This window comes from Tachypleus tridentatus, chromosome 8, assembly GCF_004210375.1.
Source record: "Tachypleus tridentatus isolate NWPU-2018 chromosome 8, ASM421037v1, whole genome shotgun sequence".
In the NCBI taxonomy this organism is placed as follows: Eukaryota; Metazoa; Arthropoda; class Merostomata; order Xiphosura; family Limulidae; genus Tachypleus; species Tachypleus tridentatus.
In genome coordinates this window covers 93,994,607-94,018,877 of record NC_134832.1, presented here as the reverse complement: position 1 = coordinate 94,018,877, position 24,271 = coordinate 93,994,607, and the positions used below count along the sequence as shown (strand labels likewise).

The following is a 24,271-nucleotide window of genomic DNA, read 5'->3' as shown; positions in this document are numbered from 1 at the left end:
TTGGAGGACGGGTTGGTGGAGGAGTAGTTTCATTATGGTGAAGCTCTTGCCCCCTAACACGACTCCTCTCATTCAGCCCATGGACTAGCAGGTCATATCGAACTTTAAGAAACTCTACACCAAAGCACTGTTTCAAAGGTGTTTTGAAGTGACCTCTGACACAGAGTTAACCCTCAGAGAGTTCTGAAAAAATCACTTTAATGTACTCCATTGCTTGAGGATCATAGACAAAGCCTGGAGGGAAGTGTCTTTGAGGACCATGAACTCAGCCTGGAAGAAATTGTGGCCAGACTCAGTAGCAGATAGAGACTTTTTAAGGCTTTTAGGCTGATCCTGTTGTCGAGGATATTGTCTCACTAGGCACGTGTATGGGCTTGAATGTCAGTGGTGATGATGTGGAGGAGTTGGTGGAAGACCACAACACTGAGCTCACCACGGAAGAACTCCAAGACCTTCAGAAAGAGCAGCAACAGAAGGCAACTGAGGAGGTGTCTTCAGATGAGGAGGATCGAAGGGAGGGTGTTCCTAGTTCACTAATCACGGAAATGTGTGGAAAATGGGGGAGAGTTACAAAGCTTTGTGGAAAAAGTTCACCCTGACAAAGCTGTAGCAAACCGCAGCATAAACCTTTTCAATGATAATGCCATGCCTTACTTCAGAAACATTTTAAAATGCAGGCAGAAACAAACGTCATTAGACAAGTTTTTATTGAGAAACAGGTCAAGTGAGTCTCAAGCAGGTTGTAGCTGTGCAAAGAGACAGAAAGAGAAAGAACCCCAGAAGTAGAGTTATCTGACGTTTTTTATGGAAGGTGACCCCCTTCAAACAATAATAACCCTCCTACTCTCCACGTTCCTCACCACCTTTTACTTACGCCATCAGCTCTCCTCAGCACAGGTAAAGTGCAGTTAAATTTTCTTTTATTGTTTTTTTATTGTGGCTATAGTTTTTGTGGTTGACTTTATGCATGTAAGTATTATTATACAGGTATAAATAAGCAATATTTTTACTTAAAATGCTTCATAATGCGTAAATTTTGGAGGTATGTAACGGATTAATATAATTTACAGTATTTCTTATGGGAAAAATTGATTCGGTTTTCGAGCAGCCTTCTGGAACTAATTAAGTTCGAGAACCGAGGTATCACTGTATTCTTATTTAAACATATAAATCAGTCGGTGAATTCATTTTATTGTTGTGAACTATGCTTCTCACATTTTGATATGAACAGTTGGGTATGGTACACGAGATGGAGTTTTGGCATGATCTTCTGATGATGTTTGGCGCCAAGATATTTCTGGAATGTCTAGAGTTGACGTAACGTCTCGAAGTTTCTAGAAACTTAGGGAACAGTACTGTCATAAGCTATAATTTTAATGTTTCGATTTAAATGTCTGTTAGAGGGAGTTTGTGATAATGATGGTAACAACTAAAAGGTTCATGAAAGTTACAAAATAAAAACAAGTGAGTAATGATTGCGTCAGTTTATTGGTAGTAAAGTTATTCAATGTTAAAAGTTAGAATTCTCGCATCTATTCCGCTATTTACCTGTTTGGTGAGTTAATTGTTTATCTAACAAAGCTAATTAAGCTAGACTCGGAATTTTTTTTTATTAAAATTGTTTTTAATATTTAATAAACTCTTATTTCTGAGTTTATATTCAAATTTATGTTTGCAAAGTTTATTAAATTAGGTCCACAAGTAAACGTGACTGTAACAAATATTAATTGAAAAACCAGCTCAGCAAATGACAACAATATAACACGTTACAACAATGATCTACAAAACGCTGTAGAGTTGTTTGCTAACGCCACAGTAAGTAAGAGAGTTAAGTAGAAATGAGTCAATTGATTAATGAGTGATTGAATTAGTTTATTAGTGAGTGAATTCTGCGCTATACATTTTCCAGTGGTTGCTTATATACGAAAGGGAATTTAACATGTGATTGCTCTCCCAGTCGCTCAGCGGTATGTCTGCGGACTTACAACGCTAAAAACCGGGTTTCGATACCCGTGGTGGGCAGAGCACAGATAGCCCATGGTGTAGCTTTGTGCTTAATTCAAAACAACAACAAGTGATTATTTTATTTATGTGTTAGGCCTACGATTTGGTCATCATTAATTTTGAAACCGTATCTATGCTTTAAACCTTGTACGTCAGTGGTTTCCTAATTTTATGTTGTGACGCCTCCCCACTCAGCATTACTTTTCTCGGAGCCCACTCTCCTACATACTAAATAATTTCTAAAAGCGATAAAAATAGAAAATACAGCACTTTCTTTGCCTCCCTTTAATCAGTTTTTCTGAGGTATTAATAGGAAAATTTAAAGTGTTAAAATATATTTCAAAGAAAGTAATATTAAAATTGTGAAACTAATTTGTTGCATTTATTGGTGTGATGTGTAAGCTTGCTCTTTTTAGGAAAATTCCTCGAGTTGTGGTCCTCTCCGGGTGCGCAAATTACAGTTTGGAATACACTGTTGTAAGCTGTAAAATTTTCAGTTGAAAAGTTAAAAACAATTTGCCTTTCGTTAAGGACTCAATTCTGCATTATTTTAGCGAATTAATAAAAATAACCATTTCAACAGTAGAAATGTTAAAGTATAAAGAATTAACAAATACGTTAATCATTTATAATAGATAAGAAAATTCTATATGCCTTTTCAGTCATTCTCAGGTACCTACAAAATATTACAGAATTGAGTGTTGTACCATTTACAAATTACAAAAATATATCAAAAACGTGATTTGCTCAAAATTAGATATACAAAAGCCAAATTTCATCAGTTTTGTCTGGCTCATTTGAAGCACAGTTTTGAAAGGATGTAATAACAATTACACAGTTTGTGTGACGATTCTTTCAGTCACTATGAAAGCAGGTTTGTACTAGGATAACCTTTCTCGGCAAAGGAGGTGTAGTTTCATACAACATTCCAAGAATATTGTAATTACGAAAGGTGTAGGCCTCTGAGAGATTGTGTTGGCGGTTTGAAGCCGATGTTGTAGCGATAAGAGAAAGTCTAGACATTATTTGAAAAGGAGGAATTAATTGATCAGGATGTATTTGTTGAGATGTTCGACAGTCCGTAGGGAACATCGATTTCTTATTTTCTGTTCTAGTTATTTCAACCTCTTTTTAAATTTCACTTGATAATTTATTGTAGTTTTTATTTCAATGGCATAAATAGCATGCCACAGCCTAATTGAAATATAGCGCCTATTTTTCTTTACAACTCACATGAGAAATATATAATGGATTATTATTTTCTCAAGGGATGGTAAATTGACAAAATAAAACCACTTCATTATGCTTATAAATTGCTGTTTGTCAATTTATTATAATATTAGCATAACATATTTCCATACACAACTATTCTCATGGGAAGATAGTTTCTTACTCTTAGCAAATATAAACCTGTGCTTTGGGATCAACAGAAAAACCTAAAAAATCGATAAGCGCATTTTATACACTAGACTCCTCAGTTGCGCAGAAAGGAAAGTTTAAGCATTTTTTCATTAAGAATTACACTAAACAAATATCATAAATTGATGAGATATTAATTACAACACGTATTGGATTTGGAAATTCTTGAAGTAGTTAGACTGTTTTTGTTTAAATTTTTGAAATTTCATTTGTAAGTGTGCACTCGACCCCAAAAATGCGCTTCCCGGTCGTGATAGAGTTTAGTTTGTTTTGAATTTCGCGCCAAGCTACACCAGGGCTATCTGCATTGTAAGGCTAAAGGGAATGCAACTAGTCATTACCACCCACCACCAACTCTTGGACTGGTCTTTTACCAATGAATAGTGGGATTGGCCGTACCATCATAACGCTCCCACGGCCGAAAGGGCGAGCATATTTGGTGTGACTGGGATTCCAACCTGCAACCTTCGGATTGCGAGTCGAGGCCATGCCAGCCCGTGATAGAATTAAATAGTAGCATAAATGTTGAGGCCCTTTTGCAAAATTCTTGAGCCACATAAGTATTATCTGCTTGTCTGTACACCGATGTTTGCTTTTCTGAACTTATTTTTAAAATGTATCTTGATTTCTTAATTTAATCTTGAGTGTTGTATTTTCTTTTGTTTGTGTATTTCTACCCTAGGAAAAATTCAAGTATGTTTTCTTTTCTTGCCAGATGAAAGTGGCTGAATCAACACCGTGGAAAGAAGTAAGCTTATGTTTGTGTATTACGTTACGCCGTTTAATCGCCATTATTTGCATTTATTATTATATTCTTTTGTTTTATTCACACTCATACGCTGAATTATTCCGTATTTATTTTATGGTGAATTATCAGAAAGATGAAAATTACCAAGCGAGTTACTGCAAGTTCATTAATGTATAAAAATAGAAGAACAAGTAAGACCGGGACATGTAAATAGCCTATTATAAATGGATATGAGATACGAATCAGTGAATGACGATTAAACTGGGTAGTATGATACACAAACTCAGGTCTATTTGATGACAAGTCCTCTGGTGGGACAGTGGTAAATATACGAACTTACAGTGCTAAAATCTGAGACACATTTTCCCGCGATGGAGAGAGCGCAGATAGCCAGTTGTGTGGTTTTGCACTAAGGAAGGGCAAGAAAACAAAACATAAATGCCAAAAATATATTCTAGTACTGACGTTCAGGCTATGAAAACGAAACTTATGGAAAGTATTTACGTAATACAGTTGAAAAACTGATATGGAGAGATGCACACTATTATAAGTACAAGGATAAAATTGCACTTCATCGATATGGGGTGGTCACTAATGTATTTGTGAATATTTAGAAATGGCAACAGTTCTGTTTCTATATGTAGTCTTAGGAAAAATATAAATACATGTAGTATATATATATACACTGTTGGCCAAAATCTTAAGGCTAATGAACATAAAGAAAAAATATGCATTTTGCATTGTTAGACTCAACCACTTATTTGAGTTGTGCTTCGAAAGATGAAAACAAGAAAAGGGAAAATAAAAATAAACTTTTTAGCTTTTAATAGGGAAAATGTGAACACTATGAAATTAGCCTAAATACTAGCTGGTCAAAAGTTTAAGAACATACTGAAACAAAGCGTTAATCGGTAAACACTTAACGAAATTTAGTCATTTGTGTTCAAGCATTAGCATTGTCAACATCTCCCACTGACATCTCCTATGTTACATTGGGTAAAAACATGGCAAAGGCTAAAAAGTTGACAGAGTTTGAACGTGGCAGAATTGTCGAGTTGCGAAAGCAAGGTCTTTCTCGACGTGCCATCGCTGGTGAGATTGGGTGAAATAAAACTGCTGTTGCAAATTTCTTAAAAGACCCTGAGGGATATGGAACGAGAATTTCAAGTGGTCGGCCCAAGAAAATTTCCCCTACGTTGAGCAGGAGGATTCGACAGGTTGTCTAGCAAGACACCAGCCAATCTTCAAACCAGAATAAGGTCCTTATGGATGCAGAATGCAGCTCAAGAACAATAAGACGGCATCTACGAGAGAAAGGCTTTAAAACCGTAAATATTTTCAAAGGCCACGCCTCCTTCCACACCACGAAACAGCTCGGTTAAACTTTGCTGAGAAGCATCAAATATGGGACGTAGAAAAGTGGAAGAAGATTTTGTTCTCTGATGACAAAAAAATTAACCTGGATGGTCCAGCTGGCTTCCAACGTTACTGGCACGATAAGGATATCCCACCGGAGACATTTGCTACACAACACAGTGGAGGAGGTTTATCATGATTTGGGGTGGTTTCTCCTTCCATGGAACAATGGAGCTTCAGGTTATACAGGGGCGTCAAATCGCAGCTGCCTACATTGGCATGTTGGAAAGAACATACTTATTGACTGAAGACCCTCGCTTGTGTGGAAATGACTGGATTTTTCAGCAGGACAATGCTGCAATCCACAACGCCCGCATGACCAAGGACTTTTTCACGGTGAATAACGTGATTCATTTGGACTATCCAGCGTGTTCGCGCGAACTGAACCCCATTGAAAATGTTTGAGGGTGGATGGCAGGGGAAGTCTATAGAAATGGAAGTCAATTCCAAACAGTGCATGATCTTCGTGAAGCCATCTTCACCACTTGGAATAACATTCCAGCCAGCCTTCTGCATACATTTATATCAATCAAGCCAAAGCGAATGTTTGCAGTCATTCGCAATGACGGTCATGCAACTCACTACTGAGATCTCTTGTTGGGCATTTCCTACCCTGTTTAGGACTTCTTTTTGGTATCGTCTTAAATTTTACTAGCAAGTATTTAGGCTAATTTTCTCTTTTCTTATTGTCATTTTTTGAAGCTATACTCAAGTAAATGGTTTAGTCTAACAATGCAAAATGCATATTTTTTCTTTATGTTCATTGGCCTTAAGATTTTGGCCAGCAGTGTATATATCTAACTTTTACTTTTTAAAATTATTCAAAATAATTTATCAAAAGAATATATACTGATGTTCTAGCTAATAATCAACACTTTTAGTTCTCTAAAACTACAATATATGAAATAATCGTTATATGTAAAAAAAGAGAGAGTAATACACCTTATTAAAATTAACCTGATTCAGAAACGATCAGAATAAAACTAATCTAGTATACAGTGATTTGTTTTCCTTAAGGCTTCATGACCTGGAAGTCAAGGATATAGGTCTTAACACTAATTTTTATTGATATACCTTAAGGTACAAAAGCAGTTAGTTGACCTATAAGAATATTGAAGAGTGTTAGACACTTTTTATATTCTAGAAAACTGCAGATTTTCGAAACATTTAAGGTAAAGAAATTTAAAAAAAAGGCGATGACAATTCACATCAAAGTTATCTGACTGAAAGAAATATATCTACAATAATCCATATTTAACTATGGATTTTAGCTTTTCAAAAAAAGCGTATCTACTTTAAGACGCTGGAAATGCTATTTAAGTTTCACCAAACATTTCTGTTTAGGAAAGTTGGGAAGCTGTACAGATACTAACTATTCAGAGTAAAAATAGAGTTGGTATCAGAAGACAGCAGTGAAATTCACTATATATGCAAAAACGGCTCTTTTGGGTTGAGAAAATATTTTACATAGAAGAGCGAACAACGTTTCGACCTTCTTCGGTCATCGTCAAGTGGGTTCTCTCGACATCACTGAGTGAAATTCACTCGATACTTCATAATAAAGTAAACGTGTGTCATTGCAGATAAAGAAATATTCAATCTTAATATTCGTAATGCTTAAATCATCAAAGGAATGTGCTTATTTTTGTATTAGATCTTTATTTTCTTTGAAAAAATAATGTATTATTTTGAACGTTTTAATTTTGATTATTAATAATAATATAGTTCAATTTGTTTGCTTTTGAATTTCGCGCAAAGCTAAACGAGGACTATCTGCGCTAGCTGCTCCTAATTTAGCAGTCTAAGATTAGAGGGAAGGCAGCTTGTCATCACCACCCATCGTCAAATTTTAGGCTACTTTTTAAAAAACGAATAGTGGGGTTGACTGTCACATTATAACGCCCCCACGGCTGAAAGGGCGAGGATATTTGGTGTAACGAGGATTCAAACCCAAGGCCCTTGGATTACGAGATGAGCGCCCTAACCATCTGGCCATGCCGGGCCTAACATAGTTGGAAGCATTTCAAATAGTCATCCGTCCTTTCACTACAGTATTTTGGTTTTATATGTTTGCGTAAATTTATTCCTACTGATTTAGCTCAGATAAAGTTTCTTGTTTTATAAAAGTTTATTCAATTAAGTCTGTATGCCTGATATTTACAAATCTCTGTCATCCAGTATAGCGAGGTTAGGCACTAAATATTCAGACCTAGTTACTATTTACAAATATAATGCTTGATATTTATACAAAGTTGAAACAAAGTGAGAACTTTCACATTTTAGTTTCATCTGCAGTCTTCATCTTTCTGCTGCTGTTATAAATAATAGATATAATTTTATCAAATTGTTGCGACTTCCATAACGAATTCTATGTTCTTTTTTGTTTTTTATTAATATAGCGATCAGATACTGTCCTCCATTTCTCTTGATAAGAATTCATTTACATTAATATAGTTTCAGAGAAGCCCGTCTATCTGTTACGACATTGCGCACTGACATACTAAATAATTTATCAACATAAGAAGAGAATTAAATAACGTTGCATCTAAATCAATACCAAGTAGAACTTTAGCATTATTATACACCTTTTATTACAAGAAATATAGATTAGAAACCTACTGATTCACAAACATAGGAACATAAAGAATCTTCCTAATACATAGAAATTGAAAGGAAGATGCTTTAACACACACAGATATTTTTTTACCTACTCACTGATGTACGATTTTTTCTTGTTCTTACACACCAGACACACAAGCGTTCATCATTATCCATTTTCTCCTTTTCCTTTTTATCTTTATAGATGTTTCTCGTGTAACCAAAATGTTATTTATTATTATGTTGGTAAGTTTTACATAGTTTTTTTATGAAATAAAACATTCACGTCAAGAAATACTTTCCTATAACTGGTAAAGTTATTTGACATTGTTTAGAAGAGGAATATTATTTTATAGTTATAGGTTATATACTTAAGGTAATTAAAATAAGCCTACGTCATCGAAGTGATACATTTACCTCAACCCGTAATAATTAGAATACCTACTATAATAACATATTTCAGATATTTTTAAATGTTATCCATGATCAAGCGATAAGAAATTTTAGACTCAAGTGGCAGGTCTTTATTTGGATGATTCTGGTACTCAAAGTTGATTCATATTGCTGTTTTTCTCAGTGCCATTAACTACAAAGGATATGCTCGTTTTGAGTGTGTAAATACTTTTATCTGCAGGAATTATTGTATACTCTTCCCATCCACAAATTGTCAGTGACATTAAATTACCTATGAAAGCCAAACAGTGTCAAAATGTACTTCTGTAATATCATATTTCAATATGAATTCACATTAAACCTGTGGTTGTTACGTGTCTCGCTGATCTGCAGATTAAATACCGTTTTAAAATAATGTATTCAACTTTCAGTGTACTATGAGATTATCATTATATTTACCTGAAGATACTTCTTTGTCATTCTGTTACCAAAGTAACAGATCAGTTCTTCAAAGACTGGATCTCTTCTGCTTGTTTTTGATTCGGGAGAAATTTAACAATGGGTATCACTGTTTAACTTTGTGTTGTGATTAGTTAACATGTAATTTTAACGGACTAAAAATGCCAGTTAAATGCTAGTACTTTTAAGTTGCTTAAACGACTTCGAAAATAAAGTTTATAAATTTTATATATGTACTAACATTTCTGATTAGGCTATATGCGGAAGTATAGAGCAAGAAAGTTTAGACCTTTCTAAATACCCAATAATACAGCATTTATTATGCCGATCTAAGTACGTCTGTTTATAGTCTTGTATTTATAATGCTGTACTTCTTTTCATTTCACTTCCTCTCTTTTAGGGAAGTATCTCCAGAAAGTCTAGTTTATTAGATTAAGTAACTTAACATTCTGTAGAATTGTTATACCCAATTCTCTGGCGAAGCTTAAAAGACCCTTTCATGTGTAGAATTGAAATGCCACTTCCTAAGTTTTTACTTTTTCTTTGTATATTTTTCTTAAAATAAATATTTTATCATATTTGTTTCTGTACCTTTTCTCAATTTTTGAATGTCACCCGGTGGGACAGCTGTAAGTTTCCGGATTTATAATGCTACAATTAGGGGTTCGTTAATCTCAGTGAACACAACAGCCCCATGTGGTTATGCTATAAGTAAACACACATGCAATATTTGAATACATTAGGATGCTACTTTGACGTTTTTGTTTAACCGAAAAGAAGATAGCTGAAATTGAAAGGGATACAACTTCATTTCCATGAACAGATGTTACACTCACTTAAGAATCCAAGTTGGAATATTGTTGAGAATCCAATTTGGAATACTGTTATGATCAGTCTGTACTTCAAATGCAGTATAAAGACAGTACTTGGTAGGCTTTTAGCCTATACCTGTTTTCCTTTAACTCACGTTCCATTTGACAACAATCAAAGGTTAGGCCAAGCCAAGCCAACATCAAATGAAAAACACGAACGAAAGTCTAAAAAATTCACATTCTTTTATACAATTACAGCTAATATTCACATGTCTTTAAACTAACAGTTGTATATCAGAAACAGAAACTTAAAATTTTGTTTTAAATAACAAGCCCGAGGCATCTAGTTTTATTTGAGAAATTATTTAGTTTTTTAAATTTATTTCATGAAATGTAAACGTTCCGTAACATTATGTAAAAAAGAGCGGTTTGAAACACTTTACCCTTAGAAGACAGCTGATGTTTTAAAGAATTCGTCTCTATCTTTGTTTTACATTTTGTGTACGTCTTTTCTTTCTTTTCATTTGATGAAATATAATAAGCTAAATGGTCTTCCCAGTGGAACAAAGAATGAGCAAATACATAGATCAATATTAAAACTGTTAAACAGTTTGTCGTTATATAAAATAGTTAAGTGTGAATTCATCTTTATCAGTAGCAGAAGGAAAGAACTTTATGTTGAACTTGCACTTCTTTTTTGACGTAACGTTTCTTTTTACAACTTATTGTAGATAATTAGTGACATTTATTTATTTCTATAGCCACTAAAAGAGATGAAGAAGAGGGAATGACGATAAATCACTTAAATCACCAATCTTAAAAGATCTGTGGAAATATTAAGTAACAAGTGGAGAGGTTTATAGTTTTGAGTGAAACATCAAGTGTTTAAGGAAAGAATAATATAAGTAGAAGCTACACAAGGGCTATCTGCGCTACCTGTCCCTAATTTAGAAGCGTGAGACTAGAGGGAAGGCAGCTAGTCATCACCACTGACCGCCAACTCTTGAGATAACTACTTTTTAAAAAATGAACAGTGGGATTGACCGTAAGTTTTTAACGCACTCCACGGCTGAAAGGGCAAGCATGTTTGGTGTGAGGGAGATGCGAATCCGAGACCCTCAGATTGCGAGTCGAGTTCCCTAACCACCTGATCGAGAAAGAGGAAAGATTATAGTGAAAACATTATTTGTAAAAGTTAAGTATGATATAGAGATGGTAATGCAGAAAAATTGCGATGAATACACAAAATCATACAAAATAACTGCATAAGTAGCCAAATTTTTCCAAGAACAACTTTTATCTATATGATTTCAGGTTTGAGTAAAAGTATTTAAACTGTTTTGTATCATACAGTCTCGCAGTGGTTAACGGGAATCAGCTTAAAAAATTGACTCGGTACTTAATGGATAATTATGTAGGGATTTTTGTATGGATTTACGCATACGTCTTTGTTTTGCTTCTGTAGTATTTGACATTGACATATTTAATTTTTTCAATTTTTTTATTTGTGACAAATAAAGTATACGTAGTTAAATAATAAATAAATAATATTGACTCTAAAAATTCATTTTTATTCATTTGTTTATTGAATAGTACGGACTAATAAGTTGTTCGTATTAGCATTAGTTCTTTATCAAATACCTGTAAGTAATTTGTGGTGAATAAACACTGTAAACATACAGTTCATTTCACCATTACAACAAGTCTGATATTGTTCTTTGATTTGCCCTGGATACTAATGAGAGGTTGAGTGGAAAGTGTACTTCCCGTTTCATTTGTAATTTTATTTTCAAAATTTACAATTTTGATAAGGGAGAAAAATATACGGCGTTACTTCTTTCAGTATTAATTGAAGTTCGAATGTTTGGCTGAAAACGTGTTTTGACATTGAAACACTACTTGTTTAAAATATTAGCAGTGGGAAATGAACGAATGTTATATCCTTTCGTGTGAAATTAAGGCACTTTTATGAAACAAGTACACTTATTTGGAATTTATAGTCGTTGATTGCTGCAGACTTTATTTTAAATGTGGGATTAAAAGTATCAGATGTTTGAAATTGTTAGACACTGACTTAATAAGAAATCTACTTAAAGGTATCAAAGATAAATTGATTATTTTGCAAAGATATTTTGACGTAGATAGTTTGGTTGTTTTGTGCAATAAAACGCCAAACCAACCAATCAACGTTACTAAGAAATCAGCTAATATGTGTAACTAAATTTTTTTTAGAATTAAAATTTCCTGTTTTTATCAATAAATAGCACATTTTGTTTAGGGGTTATCTTTTCTTTCTCAGTATCTTAAGTGCAACAAACGGAAAGGAAGTCAACAAAATGACTTTACATTGAAAGATCAACCATTTGATCATATGGCTCTTAAATATTTAATAGAAGTATTTCGGATTAAAGCAGTGTAGAAACTGTTGAAAATCTTATGTTATGTCGGTCGCCATGGAAACTCTTGCTTTTGGAGGCGCCACAACCAGATCGACCATCAGCCAGGAAAATATGTGTTTTTATTACCTGTATTATCCCAAGTAGCTTCGTAAATTAAATAAATAAATATTTAAGTTTAAGCATGTTAACTTATATACATTTATTTAACTGATTGCTAAGCTCATTTTCCTATGAATCCTTTATTATATTTATTTATAATTTTGTCTCTCTCTCTCCATATAAATATATATATAATTTGTACAAAATTCTGTAAGTTTTGAACAATATATTGTGCGATATTTTGTTGTAGGGGTAACATACATGATAAGTATTAAAAACTCGTAATATTTCCAGTGCAAGTGAAACTACGGTTAATGCTTTTTGCCACTAGATGTAAGGGAAACATTTGACATGTTTTTCACGAAATTGATCGCATTCAAGTAAAGACACAAACTAATCAGTAACTTTATAAAACGTAAGAGATATGATATTGAAAAATTTAGATCTGTTAACAAGTGACGTGTGTTTCGTAACGAAACCGAATCGAAGAGTCCAGGGAATAACTACCTACCTTATATATTTCAAAGTGTGATTCATTTATTTAAAACTTCCTGTTTATCTTGGATTTTAATCTTTAATTCATTGTGCACCATCTTTTTTTGTTACATGTATACAGGCAGACAAGTTAATAGATTAGCAGTAGTTTCTGATTGTTTTATTTACGAAAATAAGAACAATATAGCACAGTTTGTTCATATCGATATCACATCCAATAGTTTACAGAAACTATGTGGTTAACTTTAGTCCATAGTAACAGCACATTCACTACCTTACCTGTTGCTACTTGCTAAAATACACAGTATTAAAATACTCCATACCTATCGTTGGTTCTAAAATATACAGCATTAAAATATCCATTACTTGTCGCTGGATATTAAAATATACAGTAATAAAATATCTATTACCTGTCTCTACTACTAGAAAACAGTAAGAAAATAACCACTATCTGTCGCTGGGTGATAAAATATAGAGTAGTAAAATATTCACTGTCTAACACTGGATACTAGAACACACTATTTGTCGATGGATAGTAAAACACGATAATCAAATATGAACTACTTGTCACTGAATATTAAAACGCAATAAAAATATTCACTATTTGTCGCTGAATAGTAAAATGCAGTAGTAAGATATACATTATCTGTCGCTGGATAGTAAAACCCAGGGTCATGAAAATATATTAGATGTCGTTGGACCCGAAAACTCTTTACAAAAAAAGCTTGCAATTTGTAACTGAGTTCTAGAATCCACAGCAATAAAAAATCTACCAGCTATCGCTGGATCCCCAAACTCTCAACCACATAAACCTAAAAGTTATTGCAAAATTTTTGTAATTCACAATAACAGAAATATCACTATATACAGCAATAGATTCCTAGTGATCAGAGCCAATAGCTAACAAAGAAATATTTGGGCTGGTAGTGAAAGAGGAGTTCAAAGAAATGAGTGATATGAAGTGTATGAATCAACTGGAATATTGACGGAAAAAGGGGAAGTGTGAGAAACAATTAGTAGAGGTGATCAGATTGGAATATTATATTGTTTGTTGTTACATACAAAGCTACAGAATGAGCTATCTGTGCTGTACCAGCCGCTGAAATCAAAACATAGGTTTTAATGTTAAAGCCTAAAGACTTCCCTCTCAGCTACTGGAAGTCGCATGTTTTCTATAGCAAAGCTAGATCAGGCCATCTGCTGTGTCTCTAATTTTAACATTGTAATTCCGAAGACATGTCGCTGTCTCACCAGGGGACAGCAAGTGGGAGATAGGGAGGGCATTAGAATTAAGAAAAGGATTTGAAAATAATTAGAAAGTGATCTCGGAACAAAAACTGATCACAAAGTATCTAAAAAAAACAGAATTTGACTAAAAATGAAAAATATAATAATAACTGGCGAATCAAAATATAGATAGTAATAACATAAAAATAGTATGTGATTAAAAGCACTATGATAATAGTAAAACAAATGAAACATGTATTTAGTAAACTGATGAAACAAGTAAACTAACTGTTGTCTTACAGAGATCTCTGATTTCGGAATCAAGACTTAACCTACAGAGATAAACAGTTTCTTGATACTCACATGTCTCGTGTTTCCTATTTCAGGATTCTGCACATTGTCAATCTTAGCATTCCTTGATATTAGTTAGGTTTTATAGTGTTTTCCCAGTCTGCTCCTAATAGACCACGACCCTCAGATTGTGGGTTAGGGTGCTCAACAAACAATCTGAGGGTCGTGAGTTTGAATTCCAGTCCCAACAGATATTCTCGTTCTTTCAGCCGTGGGGGCGTTATTAGGTTATGTTCGATCCTACTATTCGTTGGTAAAGGAGTAGCCAAACATTGGTTGAGGATGGTGATGACTAGCTGCGTTCTCTCTACTCTTACACTGCTAAATTAGGGATGGCTAGCGCAAATAGTCCTCGTGTAGCTTTACTTGAAAAGCAAAATAAACAAAAACCAAATTAGTCCTGCTGTTCAGCTCTTCTCTGAGTTTTGTTATATTTTCCAAATTGCTCGTATTCATTACTATCTTTTTTGTAGGGTATTTCAGTGTGTTATCAATTTGTCATTGTAATTCAACGTCATTCTAAGCAACACTTTTCAATGTTGTAGCATCTCTATCGACATCTGGTTAAAAAAATGTTTCCTTTAGTTACTGTATTATAAGTTTGGTTTGGTTTGTTTGAATATCGCGCAAAGCTATAAGAGGGTTATCTGCGTTAGCCGTCTCTAATTTAGTAGTGTAAGGCTAGAGGGAAGGCAACTAGTTATCATCACCCACCGCCAACTCATGGGTTGCTCTTTTACCAACCAATAGTGGAATTGACCGTCACATTATAACGGCCCCACGGATGAAAGGGCGAACATGTTTTGTGTGATTGGGATTCGAATCTGCGACCTTCAGATTACGAGTCGAGTGACTTAACCACCTGGCCACGCCAGGTCAGTATTATAAGTGAAAAGTTCGAGTTCGTTAAAAATTAATTATTTATTTCCATAATAAAATGATAAATTGCTTATGATAAGAACTAAAGTAAATGTTTTTCGCTGCAGTGTTTAGAAAACGAAACTTTTTCTCTCAACTGTAAAGTTGATATTGAAATCTACATTTGTACAAATTTTATACCGAACTATTTGTAACAACCAAAAACGCATATTTTTTACTTTCTCCCGATCTGATGTATAAATGTCACCTTTAATTTAGTATATAAATAGTAACTACTATGAAACGTAAATGATGACATTCTTCTAACAAGTACGTTGTAGGTAACAAAGCTAACAAAGCTGAATTAATACAAGTAAATAAAACCTTTCTAGTAACAATTTGTTAATTTTAATTTAATGGGAACACAAATATTTCACACACTTATAAATAGAAATGATAAAAGTTTTGCAGTTAATTGCACACCTTTTACTTGAAATACCAAAGCAGAATTTTAAACAAATAAGATTAATTTATTAATAAGATCTTATTTTTTAATAAGATAAAAGAAATTCATCCAAAAGTTTCAAAGCTATATTTAGGCGTATACATATATATATATGTCGGAACTTCAAAAGTATTTCCTAAAACAGAATTATGGCCAAAGTTCTGCCTGTTCTCTAAATTTGTAAAAGATTCTTGAGAATGAGAACCAACAACATTTGTTTTACAAAAACCACTAGCATGTTTTCGAAAATTGTTGAAAGTTCTAGAATCTCGTGTGATTCATACAAAAGCAGCGAGCCGAGTGACAAATTATTATTGTTGGTCAGCTACAGTGTACTATAAGTCTCGGAAGCTATAATTATGATAAACGCTTATTAATTGGAAACTACAAAATTTGATCAGGAACGTTTATAGATTTTGAACCTTACGAATCGTGCAATTTCAGTGGTTTAACTTCGGACATTAGTATTTCTATGAGGACATTAAATATCTTCGCCGGGAAAACGTCAGCTTGTAAGGTTGTGAGACCAGCCAAGAAAATATAGCACTAGCTTAAGAGAGGTGTAACGATATCAGCTAAGAATTAATATGCTTGTTGTGGACCTGCACCATCAATAAAATGTTTAGTTCTAGTCCAGATAGAAGACTCAGAATAGTTTGTAAGTTTGTAAAAATATTGCATATAAACCAATATTTGTAATAACTATTAGTAATAACCATTAATATCAGTTGTATTATTATTTTTATATTAAAGTATATTTGTGTTAAGAAATAAAATTATGTGTTTCAATCTTATTGGCAAGTATCATAAATTTAATGATTCTAAACATTTAATTAACGTCTAAATTAAAAATAAAATTTCCGGTTATTTGGAATCGTAATATATGGAGAGTATGTAAAATAATAAATCGGAAACTCGTCCGAGATGAATTATAATACTTAATGGTAAATAAATACATTAGAAAACAAAAGCTAGTTAAGGATATGCATTAACACTTACCAAAGAGGCACAGCTATGTAAGTAATGAAATTTTGCAGGGAGAATTTAAAACACACACGAGTTGGAAATCTACCTCATAATTTTGCAGAAGTAGTTACATGACAGTTCGAAATTGTTACAGTTTCTGTAATTTATTTGCAAGATAAAACACCAACCCTTAGGATTCTTGCTCGCCACTAGGTAACAGACGTACTAAATGGTTAAGCTGGGATTCTGAAAAAGGTACAACTTCTTTTTGTGATCAACTTGGACATTCTAATCAGAAACCTCGAATATTAACAGCTTGATAGTCAAGAGAAGAAACTCCGTTCGAGAATGTTCTACCCAAATTTAACCACTGGACTTATCTTAATTTTAAATTGACGGTAAGGAAGAAAGATCCATTACATTTCTGTCATCATTGCATTTTACTAGAGTTATCAAGCAATTAAATGATTATTTATCTAACTCTGCCACGTCACTTCCTCGATAGGGTCATGAAGGTGCCTGGAAGGGTCACATTTTTTAACCATTTGCAGTTTTATACAGTAGTGTGTTGTCTGTCAGTCAGTCGGTAGTCACTAAAACGATGTCACATAAAGGACACTTAACGTTGTAATCTATGCTGTTGTCGAACGTAAAACGTGTGAATGTCATGAATTACGAGAAGAATTATGCACTCTGCAGGCTGTAAGACACTATGACGTATGAACTTCAAAAACAGAAAATAAAAATAATCATTACTCTTGATTTTTGGGGATCCTAGGAAGTAGATTTACCTTGATGTTTCTTAATATACGATCCTGATCTAATTATATAAAGCAAGAAGCTTTAAACATAGTCCTAGCAGCCTTGTTTACAACAGTCTTGTAAATAATAATAATAAAAAAACATGTAGAAAAAGAAGTAAAAAATATTACCTTGTTTACTTAGCACCAGCAGGTGCAATACCCCCACCTCTAGCACTCTTGAACTATATAGTAAAGTATTAGCAGTTACGTATATATATATAAAATAAATTAAAATTCCTTAAATAAAGTTGTTCAAAACCAGATACAAATCGTTTTCGTTAAATCTGGATATTTTCAATGTGAAGACTACTTATATTAGCGCTCTCTTGCCCCCCAGTGGCTCAGCGGTATGTCTGCGGACTTACAACGCTAAAAACCGGGTTTCGATACCCGTGGTGGGCAGAGCACAGATAGCTCATGGTGTAGCTTTGTGCTTAATTCAAAACAACAACAAAAAAGGCGTGAAGGCGTGCACTTCGTAATCTGAGGGTCGCGGGTTCGCGCCCGAGTCGCGCAAAAACATGATCGCCCTCCCAGCCGTGGGGGCGTTATAATGTGACGGTCAATCCCAAGAGTAGCCCAAGAGTTGGCGGTGGGTGGTGATGACTAGCTGCCTTCCCTCTAGTCTTACACTGCTAAATTAGGGACGGCTAGCACAGATAGCCCTCGAGTAGCTTTGTGCGAAATTCCAAAACAAACAAACAAACAAATTAGCGCTCTCTATGTAGAGAGTACCCCGTTGGTATAGCGGTAAGTCTACGGATTTACAATGAATTTTCTTTTACAGATTATCAGAAGTTAAATATGAAGAGCTACCTATTCACGGTGTAGTTGCTGCTTTTCAGCTATCTAGCGCGTCCCAAACTCGAAAAACGGCGAATAACCATAAATGAGATTTCTAATTTTCGTTCACCGTTATCATTTCTCTTCAACCGGTTTAGCGCCTACCTAGTTTCAGCAGTAAATATAATTTTACAATAATTTGATAGAGCAAAAATGTTTTCACTATTTTTGACTATCTATTTTATTATTATTATGTGCAAATATTCTAAAGATTTGGAATACACACTACAACCTTGTAACCCACGTAGACCAAGTTATAAAAAAGTTAAAAACAAATACAAGGATAAAAGTTTATTGCTAGATAAAAACAGCTATGCTGGATTGGCTACTCAAATTAAAAAAAGAAGTAGACAAGGTAGGGATGGAAGTGAGCATATCACTTGATCCGCCTAATGATCACATAACAGACTAATCCTTCTCAACTTTACATGGAGAATGCATGCTTTACATTATTAATTTCATCACTGGCGAAACAAATAAGACCAGAATATCCAATCGCAAAGTGTTATGCTATTTTAAGCTCGTCATAAAAGTAGTATGCTAAAATTAACTAAAGGAAAGGTATAAGGATAACAGCTGAGATTTTATTCAAACACCAAACTTTCGATAGACAAAGCGGTGAAGCCAATAATGTAGGATTTTATTTTCCCCGAAAAGTTGAGACACTTTAGTCTATTCTGTGATCATTTACCGATCAAGGTATATGTCCGCTTCCATACCTATCTTGTTTGGTTCCTTTTTTAAATTCAGTAACTAGCTCTTAAAAGTTATTTTATTTAGCGATACACCTGTTCAAATTTTCATTAGCAGGATTATGTAAAGATTCCACATTGCAAGAAGTTGCATTTAGAGAATTTTTTGGAAACATTTTCTTGGAAGAACATGTGCTCACATTTTACTATTTCGTACCCATACACCGTCTAAATCATAAAAGATTCAGTTTTGTTTAGGCATTTTATATATTACATATGCTATTTAGGGCGCACTTTAATGTTTCGTTCGACGAACTATAGACCTATAAGAAACTGAGTGTTAAAAACTCATAAAGTAAGAAAAAATTATTTATATACAGTACTTTGGACTAATCGGAATCTGAAGAAGAAAGAAGTATTTACGAATCATGAACTTGTATAACTGCTCTCTTTAACTGAGATTTTTGCTGATAGAACTCAAATAAAATCTCTGAAAATCTTGAAGAAACTTCTCAAAATCACCCAAAATCTTCAGTAAGTTGAAATAATTTGTGGAAAAAATCTAATGATTACTCTATGCTTTACATACTTTTGTAAATTTTATTAAATTAAAATAATATTGTTACTAAATTATACTAAGTGAATATATTAATCTGTTTATGTTAAAATAACAAAGTTTCTTAAAAATAGAAAAATCTCACCTATATAAAAGTTAATGCGTGTCGCGTCACACCACGCTCAATTTCTCGAAATAGAAGGAGTCATAAAAGCTAAAAAGCATTTACTCAGATCAAATAGTTTAGTTACTGTCTTCCTATTACAGTTTTAGCGACAGGTGTGCAAGGGTGGCGTGAGGAAGGGGGTGTCGGGAAACCTTGTATGTGTAGTGAGTGTTAGTATAATAAGCCTAAAGTAAAGGTAACACATAACCTATGGCCAAGTGCATACTATTTATCATGAAAGTAAAACTATCGACTCAGTTTTAAACTTAAATCTTTTCTGAATTAGGCTATTTTCCGTTATATCGCTAACATTTTGAATAAAAACAAACTTCTTTAATCAGTGGAAACTAAATTAATAAATCAACAAATATTTTTCCTGTTTTTTGTCTATACATTTCGTTTGATACTTTCGGTACATAAACTAACAACAATATCAGGCTATACTTTTGTTGCTCAGCGACATGACTTAAAAGCCATTATTCAAATGTAAGGTTACCAAAATGCACTGGATTTTCCATATATTAGAAATTGTTAACCCAGGTAATTTTTATCAATAATTACTTTTGAATACGCCAATAATTCATTTCATGATTGGGCATAATTTTGATTGGCTCAGCAAAGGAATTTAGCGACGTTTGACTACCTGGAATACAGTTTTCTGCCTCTTGTTGGTAATGCTTGATTTCGCAAAATTTATTTATTTCAGTTAGTTATCAAATGTGATGTTAGGATTTACTTTCCCCGTCATTTTGGTAGGCTTTTCTCTAGTATGTTAAAAAAACAACAACCTTAAATTATTGAGAAATAATAATTTTAATTTTTGAATTAGAAAGCTTACAGTGCTCAAAATAAAATGTTAACAACGTTTGAAATATTTTTTAATTAATCTTTGTAAATTTTAGTACCATAAGAAGAAGCGTTAATAATCCATATAGTGATATTGTTGCAACACGTAATTTAAACTCCAGCGATACGAAGAGAATCAACAATCCTGATATGTAAGAAATATAAAGTAAAAGTTCAAATTACCAGAGATGATGATATAATTTTTTAAATACCTTTAGGTCATTACAAATCACATTCGATATTCATACTTCAAAACAATAAAACGTCCTAAACTTACCTTGTCGTTTAACGCTGGCCAAATTGTGATTAAAGAAATTTGCGAAGTCAATGAAATTTGCTCCTTGAACGATTCCAACGGATATGAATATTAAAACATCAATGTAGAGAGCTTTCAGTTTGCATTTCATGGTTGTTAAGAATTATGTTGTGACGCTTGCAAGTCAAACAAACATTTAATACGTTAAGTTCCTTTCTAAGTTGTTTGTCGTCTGCCTGAGCCAGTCAGTGTTACAGCAAGCGAAAGCGCCAGTTGAAAGTTTCAACTGCGTTGTACGAAGCCTCTTCTCTCGATGTTTTCGAATATAGCTGTCAGAGGAAACCAACAGAAAATCGACCTTTTTATCCTTTCTCTATCCCACGCATTCCTCAAAGGTTATTTTACCGGAAAACTTGGTTGGCTGGAATCGGTGATTTAGCAAAATGTCGTCCAGCAACTGTCCAATCACAAAGCAGACTGAATTTTAGCTGAAGGTAAATATTATTTGTGAAAAAAGAATTGAAGTCACAGAAACTCCGTCACAACAGTACGAAAAACGTGTAACTGGAAAAGTATGAAGAGTTAGTGTGCATCTTTGAAATTGTTTATTTATTCAAAGTAACAAAGAAAACGTAAATCAAACTAATATTAATGTCAATACAACCAGATAAACAGAACACTGAGAAACGGCAGACAAGTAACAAGGGAGATAGGTGAATAGCTAATGTAACATGTCCTTCAACATACCTTGTATTAGTCCACATGTTAAACAAATCGAACTAAGAAGTTGATATCTGTGCATAATAACTTCCCCACACAAGTCAACATCTTTAACGATTTAAATAACGACGATTGAACAAACATTATTTTCTGATTACTATAGAAAACACGCTTTAAAATCTCGCCCCTGAGAAGCAATTTCGGCAGCGAGAAAACTATTTATATTTTCTCAGTTTCGATTTTAATGCCCTGCTTCAAGACGACTGATAGCAAGAATTGGCCCTTTTCATACAATATTACATAATTTCACAAAACACTTTAGAACACTCCGAAGGAAATGATAATGTATATATAGATACATATAGGGTGGCCCGTAAGTCCCTACCCATCCATATATCTTATGTATCCAGTGTATCTGTATGCTGTCCCTCATTCTCGCTGCATAATATTATGCGACGCCATATTCTGTGAGACATTTTCCTCAACATGGACTTACATCGGCCATATTTCTCTGAAAAAAATAAACAAATTTATATACATGCGTAATTGAATATAACATAATAAGATATGGATGAGTAGGGACTTATGGGCCACCCTGTATATCACAAGTGAGGGATCGTGAAATAGGTGTAATCATGTTACATTTTTGTTTCTCTGAAATGCAATATACCTAGAGGATTTTCTGAAAATTAGAATTATGAAAGTGTGTTAAGTCCTTATCCATTGATGTCATGTCACAAGCGTACTGCTACTGACTTGATTGTCTGTCATGTGGTTTATAGCTTTATTTGTATTAAAAATCTAGCTATGCTAGAACATAAACGATTTGTTTCACACAACTGACACAAATGCTTGTTCTGAACTATCTGAATTTTCAATAACACAAAGAGCATATGTTCAGTGACAACTTAAGCAAGTGACAATAAACTATATTGTAGTAGAAGTGCTAATCATTATTGTATTACTAGAAAATGGTACATTTTGTCTTGCATAAACCATAAAAAGGAAAGTTAAATATATCGAAAACCGTAATCTGTATAACAAATTAAAAATAGTGAGGATGCTCCTTCGATGATGAGGCGTGAATATAGTAAATTTGATATATTTGTAGTACAAATACGAACGCTGTTGTTTGCGATACAGTGACACAGATGTGCTTTGTATTTATTAATCGTGCAATGGCTGTGAATGATACAGCGACACCAGTTTATCCTGTATTATTCATTTAAGCTTTGTAAAGAGAAAAAGGTAATGCTAAAGTGATTGAAAGAAACGCTGATGGTAGTGAGAATTTAAGAAATTCGTATTCTGTAATATTTTTATAAAGGTTACAAAGACCTAGTTTAACGTCAGTGAAGAGATCTCGACAATGATTCATTTGCATAGAACTACAAAAGAGTGGAATATATTAGGAAAAGAACATTTGTTGACTCAGGACAGTTGAAAGCATGTATTCGGTTGTGTGAATTATTTATTTATTAATATATGTGTGAAAAACATTGTTTGGCTGATGTGGGCTATGTATTTAGTAAAATATGTGGAAAATATGTATTCGTTTATATAGGTTATGCATTTCTTAATATATATAAAAATTTATCACTGAATAAAAATGTATGATTAAGTTAACATAAAAAAACGTTTTGAGTGATGAAAATGGATGACCAACAGTATGATATCTATAGTTTCATACGGTATTTTTTAAACTACTGCAACGCGCGTGACCTAACAGTTATCCTATACCGTGCTGCTGATTGGAATGTCCGAGTTTCGAGACACACTGTGGGGACGTTATAAACGAACTGCTCAGTTCCGTTATTCGGGTAAGAGTAGCCGTACAGAAGACAGAAACTGGTAAGTGACTTCCTTCTCTCTGTTCAACGCTTTAAAATTAGAAACGTAAATACCTAATCATTGAGGTATGTGGCCTGACTGTTTAGTCGAGATAGTGTATTTAGTAGTTTTATGATACCTACCGCCATCCCTGATTTTAAACTACCCATTAAAGGAGAGGCAGCTGATCAACAGTATCCTACCACCCATCCTCTGTATTAAGGGATTGACTCTCTCCATTATAAAACATTCTCACTTTAAAATCACACAGAACATTTTTATGGTATTAAAGAAACTGAAACCCGCTTCCCAAGTTTGAAACCCAGAACCGTACGACAAGACTAACTGGCGCCAAAAGTAGAAGTAAAATTCCTATATTTCAATATAAAAGAAATTATAATTGGCTATTCATTACCGTTTGAAACACACAGGCGACTAGCATCTATATAAATATAACAGTACTGTATGTTGTAAGTTCATGTAACTTCTTTGCAAGGGATGAATGAATCTTCATCAAAATTGGTATGGAGATTCATAAAAGTTTTAAATTTTGCATTTTGCGGTTTACGGTTTTATTTTCGTGCTTTTTATCAATATTTTGCCTCTTGTTGATAAACCTTCACTAAATTTGGCATGAAGGTTTGTTGGTTCGTTAGAGAGATAGATATAGGTTTTTAGTTTTGCACTTTGTATTTTACGGTTTTATGAAATTTTTGCATTTTTACCACTACTTCATTTCCTGTGGATGGAATTTCACTAAATTTGAGATGGATGTTCATTGGATCTCTGTGGAGAAACATACAAACGCTT

At 33.6% G+C, this 24,271-nt stretch overlaps 1 protein-coding gene across 1 annotated transcript in view; it reads right to left on the bottom strand.

Annotated features, from left to right (window-relative positions):
* Nucleotides 1-21,258, bottom strand: part of LOC143222966 (IDLSRF-like peptide) — a 41,241-nt gene extending 19,983 nt beyond the window's left edge. The window contains exon 1 of the mRNA XM_076450212.1: nt 20,933-21,258. Coding sequence (XP_076306327.1) covers nt 20,933-21,062 — 130 coding nt within the window. The 5' untranslated portion in view covers nt 21,063-21,258. The remainder of the gene's footprint in view (nt 1-20,932) is intronic.
* Between the last annotated feature and the right edge of the window lie 3,013 nt (nt 21,259-24,271).